Source organism: Miniopterus natalensis, chromosome 2, assembly GCF_054644295.1.
Source record: "Miniopterus natalensis isolate mMinNat1 chromosome 2, mMinNat1.hap1, whole genome shotgun sequence".
Taxonomy (NCBI): Eukaryota; Metazoa; Chordata; class Mammalia; order Chiroptera; family Miniopteridae; genus Miniopterus; species Miniopterus natalensis.
Window position 1 is genome coordinate 7,634,314 of NC_142082.1, and position 6,791 is coordinate 7,641,104.

A 6,791-nucleotide genomic window follows, 5' to 3' on the forward strand; every position below is an offset into this window, starting at 1 on the left:
TCAGGATGTTTGTATGTTGCCAAGTTGAATCAGAACTATTGTTTCTTCTAAAACTACTTTACAAATCAGTTAATATTTGCTGACTGTATAAACAAATAACTGAAAACATGCATTCATATGTTTTATTAATTTTTGATATAGGAGTTTATACAAGAAATAGAAACTTTCGGCTGTACAAATCATCAAAAAAAGGAAAGTTTGTGGCTTTGGAGGTCGCTGAAGATAACAGATTTTCTCTTACACAGTCAAAGAATATTTCTGAAGAAAGTCAGTATTTCCTCTCTTCTTTAGTCAGCAATGTCAGGTATGTAGTATCAGAATTAAACCATGTGTTTTCATGAATATTAAGCAGAGAATGGCAGTGTACAGCACTAAACTGTAAATTGTGTAAATTCATTCTATCTTAAAGAAAAGTCAGTTCTTAAAAGTTCTAGGTTACTGTTTCCTTTTGTCTACTAACTGGAAACATAATAGTAAAATTTATTTTCTAACCACTTAGTATTCTTTTTATGTCCTTTTTATAATTATATTTTATATGTTTTTCCAGTTTTTCTAAAATGATCAACATTTCTATAAAGAAGAAAATAAAAACTAGTTTTATGTATTTGGAAGTATAACTACTATGAACATTTCATTTTTTCATATCTGCACTTACATATATAATTTATGCAACTCCTTCATTCAAAAAATACTTCTTGAGATGATATAGTATATCACCTGTTTTATCTGCTCAACATATCGTGAATATTTGTCAGGTTCATAATTTGCTAGCAGTTGATTGTAAATAAAACTTTTAATACCTGCATAATGTTCCATTATATTGATATGCTCTAACTTGTTAGTTCTGTTGTTGAACATTTGGTTTTACGTGTTTTGGTCATTCTCAGAAAGTACGAAAGACATCTTACAACAGAAACACTGGCCTTTATTCCCTTGATTCTGGGCTAGCAGCTTTGTGTCCAAAACATAAGGGTCACACTAAGTTACCATGTTAACTTCTTCCTTTGCCTTCTGTAGATACAATCTTAAAGAGAGACTCCATAGAAGTGAATTTTAATAAAAATATTTAAGATACTTTGCTGTAGGGAAAATTGTGTCCGATGTTAACAGTTTTCGAGGAGGATGGGAAGATTGGTCGTTTTTCTTCATGTATTTCTGGACTGAGTTCTTTCATAACACATCTCAGAAGTAATGTCAAAGCCTTAGTTTGCTTACCTTTAAAATGGAAATATTTATATCTGTCTTAGGGCTTTCTTAGGATTAAATAAGTTAAAACTACATGTAAGATATTTGCAGTCTTGCCTGGCACATAGCGTCTGCTTGGTGAATGCTGGTAGTGGTGGTAGTTCCTGAGATGCTGCTAGTGGCATGGTGGTGGTGTAAAACCTTGCGGCAACTGCTGCCCGCTGCTGGCACCAGAACAAGATCACGTCTTGTCGTGTATGGCAGAGCAGCTCTGTTGACCTGTAATACGGCCTGACGTACCGAGACGCTGGCCTAGAAAACAGTCTGAAGCACAGGTCATCCCCGAGTACCAGGCCCCATTCCTTTGCCGTGCCAGCAGTACTTCCATGGACATGTAGAGCTCTCCTGAGCAGGGCTCCTTCACTGTCCTGTGTGTCCCAGTAAACACCAGGGATTTTTCTTCCTGCAGTTGAAGGCAGCCTTCTTGACGGCCGTGACTGCATCTCTTAATGCAGTTCCCTTAACCCCTTTCCCTTTGCTCTCATCCCTCCTTTCCTTCTCTTTTCTTCCCATTATTCTCACTTTTAAAGTCATTGTAAAAACATCTCAAAGGCTCTGTAGCTGGAGCAGAATCACACTCCATGCCTGGCTCCAGCAGTCCCCGAGTCCTGACTCTCTGCAGTTGAGGAAAGTGTTTTAAATGATCACCTTATAGGGGTAGGATTGGTGCTTTTATAGGCAAATGTGGCATAAATGTCCTAGAACAATCGCTGTTGAACAAATGACTTTCATACAGAATTATTTGAAATTGTTTCCCCTTCTGTAGCCATATCTCTTTAATTTTAATATGATCTTTGTTTCTTGAACGTATTTTCTTCAGATTCTCAGATACTTTACGAGTTCTTAGATGTGACACGTCTGAGAACAAACAGAAACAGGCTGGGCACTTGACTAGTACCAGCACTTCAGGTAATTTTACGAAAATAATTTTCTATGAAAATTTACGGGTACTAAATCTATTTTGCCTTTAAAATCTTAAGTATTCATACCTGCTGATCTTTAAAAATGACTAGGTTCCTATCCAAAATGAAAAAAATGTAAAAAAGGATGTTTTTAAAAGTTATTCACTAATTCATTTTATAGCATTTTTTGGGGGGGAGAGGGGACACACACAAAACCAAAATACTATAGATTGTTTTAATAAAATAAACACATATTAAGAAAACTAAGAGTTCTCTTCATCCCCTGTCCATAGCGATAGGTAAACCACTGTCAATAGTTTCCTGTTTAACCAGGAGTTTTTCCTGTATTTCCAGTAATATGGAGGCGTCCTGTTCTTTTAATGGCTGCCCGGTTTTCATGAAATATGTATGTTCTTCATTCCTGTACTGAAGAACATGTACATGTTTTCCTAAGATTTCATACATACCCTCCAGTGAGCATTTTTATGTACACATTTTGGGCGTGAAAAACTGAAAACATTTAAGTGCACAACAAAATGGGATTGGCAACATGATATAAAATTCTCTGTAGTCATTTAATTAAAATTTATAAAGCTTATATAATATGGAAAAATGGCCATTTATGATGTTAAGAGAAAAGGTGACTCAAATTATATGTTGAGGTATGATCACAAGTTTATTAAAAAATATGAATAACCTATTATTATGTTTCTTCTGATTAACAGTTATTTCTAGACATGGAGTTTGTTTCTCTTATTTTTGCTTTAATATATAGGGTGTCCCCCAAAAATGTATACACACACTTTGAATAATTATAAAGGCAGTGTTTATTAAAATACATTTCATTTTCAAAATTGAGCTATCAGCTGTTAAAGTGTATATACATTTTTGGGGGACATCCTGTATTTTCCAGATTTTCTCCAATCATGTATATTACTTTTATAAGTGAAATATAAGCTTTATTTTTAGAAAAGTAGATTCTGTAAATTATTCCAGGAGATTCCTAGATACAAAATATAACTGACTTGTCAATGCCCTACAGCTGAAGACCACCCGAAAACAGGTCTGTGTTGAGCAACCAAGTTTATTACTGGTCTCAGTGATGGAGAACCAATGGGGCATCTCAGGGAAAGGTTAGGATTCAGGCCCCTTAGGGGCTCTTGAGGAGGGCCCAAAGTGTGGCTTTGTTTTGAATTGGGTGCCCTCAGGGACAGCTCCATGAGTATCTTGATAAATCTTACCTAGAAAGAAGGCAGACTAGAGGGAGACTAAAGCTATAGTTGGTAAAGCAGCAACAGTAACTCCTATTAGATAAGATAAGGGGGTCATCGATCATTTCTGTGGCTTGGAAAATGTTCTTTCCTTTTGCCTGTGTTCAGATGTGATTACAGTTTCTGTTTTTGTCTTGAATCATCATGGCCACAGAATGGCCTTATCTGATATAGAAATTCTGTGAAATAGTTTATGATTAGCAGAAAACAAGGCCTGAGCTGTGTGCCCCCCAGCGTGTAGCAACACCCAGGCCTACGTCACAGCACCTGGCCAGCTCCTGGGCGTAAGGGGTTGCAGCTCTTTATCAGAGTGAAGAATGTAACTGACGTGATTATAAATACTTTTGATAATAATTAGCTGACATCCGACTTAACTGAGAGGTTTGAATTTTACCTGCTTCCTTGTAAGAACCCATGACTAACTGAAAGGAAAGTTGTAAAAAAGGGGGAAGGAGGGAACACATAATTGTTCTAAACAACTTAAAATTAAACTCAACTTTTAGCCATGATCATTTCTAATTACTTTTTCTCTCTGTTGCAGTAGAAAGCATTGAAGGTTTCCAGGGTTCGCCCTACCCTGAAATAGATCAATTTGTTCTTTCTTTGGTGAATAAAAATGGCATTAAAGGAGGTAAAGATAATCTTACTCTTTATTAGCTGTTATGTGGTAGAGTAATAATGTCTTTAGAAGCACTGTTTGCATTTTAGGAATTCGGCGTTGGAACTACTTTTTTCCAGAAGAATTACTGGTTTATGACATTTGTAAATATCGCTGGTGTGGAAACATTGGAAGAGCCCACAAGAGTAACAACATCATGTAAGTCAGAGTGTTTGTTAATAAGTTCTGTGTATTTAACCAATATTACATTTTTAATATTTATAATTTTTGAAGTTGAGAATAGAAAAATGATTTTTATAATTTAGTTATAATTTCATTTATATTTGTATTTAGTTTGTTATAATAGTTAATTTGAATATTTTAATTATTACCTAGCACCTATCATCTTTATTTGTATTTTATTTGGTAAAATACTCCTGTAGACAGTACAATCTCGGGAAGACTAACGTAGAATTAAGGGGCCTGAAAGAAATGAGACAGTGATGGGAGTGTGTCTCTCCTACTGCCACTGCCCTTGAACCTTACGGAGTCTAAATCAGAATGGAGCATACTTGGGCAAGAAGGAAACGACGCAGCGTTAAGAGTGAGCGGTAAAGTTATGTTAACATGTTCAAGACAAAGAGTGGTGCTGAAAGCTCGCTGTATATGCCAGGCCCTGGCTTTGGGTTTTCCTTCACTTAGTTTTAATGCCCCGGCAAAAGGAGAGGAAGAGTAAAACAGAAATAGAATTTCAAGTGATCAAAGGGTATGGTTAGAGCAGGGACAGAGTAGAAGCCCAGTGGCTATGCTATGTAAGAGATTTTTGCTGTGTCTTTGTCAAAGCTGAGACTTCTGTGTATGGAGCACAGATAGCACGTCTGGCAAATGTGAGAACACGGTCACACAGCTTCTGGAAAGCCAGAAAGCTGGGAGCCCAACTCCGTGCTGTGCTTGTATATGTAGCTTAATTCAGTGAAACAGCTTCAAAAACTGTACGCTTATTTCACGACACTGTAACAGAAAAACACAAAGGAAAACGTCACCCAGAGTCCCAGAACCAGTGATAACTATGGTTATGATCTTGGTGTGTCTTTCTGGTCTTTTTCTGAGCATATATTTACCAGGAAGTTATTGTCTTTTAAATTGTCAGGCTGCTATATATTTCTTTCTGAAGAATTACCAGTATTATGTATCCATAATCTATTCTTTTTGTTAACTGTAAAATATTCATGAAAAAGCATGTATATCATGTACATGCACACTTTAAAGACTAACATTAAAACGACTGCTTGTCACATCGGCCAGCAATGGAAGGAAAAGAACTTGACTAAAGCGTCAGGAGCACCTTGTGGGCCCAACCCCAGCTTGTCCTTCTTCTCTGGACCTCCGGGACAGTAGCTGTCATCCTGAATTTTATGTTAATCTTTCCCTTGCTTCTTAAAATGGTTTTTCCCTATGTATTTATATCCCCAAACAGTATATTCATTTTACATGATTTTTAATGTTATGCAAATTGCACCCTTCGACTTGCTCTTTGGTCAGCACTGCATTAGTGAGGTCATCCTCACGGCATGTAGCTGTTGCTTATTTTTTCATTATTGTATAGTATGTCGTTATATAAATATGCCAGTTTATTTGTCCTACTGTGGGCGTTGGCTTGCTGTTACGAATAATGAAGCTACAAGTATTATTGTACATACTGCCTATTGCACATATGAGCTTCTCAAAATATGTGTCTAAAAATAGTTGCTGTCATAGAATATGTATTTAATTTTACCAGGTAATAATCATTTTCCCTAATGGTCATGCTAATTTACTCTCCCACCGGCAATATTTTCAGATTTTCTACTACTCCATACTCTCACCAACACTTTGGTGTGGTTAGGTTTAAAGCATTTGGTTGGCTGATCTGGTGGGTGTAAACTGATACTGTAGTTTCACCTGAATTTCCCTGGATACTAGTGAATTTGAGCATTGGATCATCAAACTGCACCCATGAATCTGAGATTCTTACCCATGGTTGAGCTTTACTGAAAGGTCCAAGGAATCAAAAGCACAGGAAAAGCAGACGGAGCCGGGGGACACCTGGCATGACTCCCAGCAGGGAGCACGAGGTTACGCAACATCTGCATGTTATAGTTACGAGCAGATGTGACATCTCCAGGGAACCACGCCTCATAATTCACAGACTAGGTTTACTTACTGTTTGCAGAAACCAGAAACGTTTTGCAAAGAGCATTCTGTGGATAAGGACTCTGCCCAGCAGGTATCACTGGTCCAGAGGTTCCCAGACTTAGTTCACGGTACCCTTAGAGACTCAGTAATTTTTTCACATTGCTCTGAGGCCAAAAGAAATACCTAAGTTCTGTTTGTGAAATAGTTTCAAACAGCTTCAGGTTTTTGTCCTAACAATTTAGTGGCTCTTTGAGAGGAAATGTTTTTACTTCATTCGTATTTTTGAGGTGTAATTGACATGTAACATCAGTTTCAGGTGTGCAATGATTCAGTATGCGCACACGTAGCAGAATGACCACCACAGTAAGTCTGGTTAACATCTGTCACCGTTCATAGCTACAGAATTTTTTTTCTTATGATGAGATCTTTTAAGATTTACTCTTAGCAACTTTCAAATATGGATTACATTATTATTAACTATAATCTATGCTATACATTATGTCCCCATGACTAATTTATTTATAACTGGAAGTTTGTAGCTTTTGACCCTTCTTAAATGAAATCATTTGTTAGTGGGATAGGTGTCCTTTTGAGCACTGC

At 36.9% G+C, this 6,791-nt stretch overlaps 1 protein-coding gene across 7 annotated transcripts in view; it reads left to right on the forward strand.

Annotated features, from left to right (window-relative positions):
• The window catches only part of PRIMPOL (primase and DNA directed polymerase), a 35,152-nt gene that overhangs the window by 22,475 nt on the left and 5,886 nt on the right, over window positions 1-6,791 (forward strand). For 6 of the 7 annotated variants that reach the window (XM_016211281.2, XM_016211284.2, XM_016211283.2 and 3 more), the window contains 4 exons: window positions 142-304; window positions 2,066-2,154; window positions 3,960-4,049; window positions 4,127-4,235. In XM_016211281.2, coding sequence (XP_016066767.2) covers window positions 142-304; window positions 2,066-2,154; window positions 3,960-4,049; window positions 4,127-4,235 — 451 coding nt within the window. The remainder of the gene's footprint in view (window positions 1-141; window positions 305-2,065; window positions 2,155-3,959; window positions 4,050-4,126; window positions 4,236-6,791) is intronic. The other variant, XM_016211282.2, reaches the window with a different exon arrangement.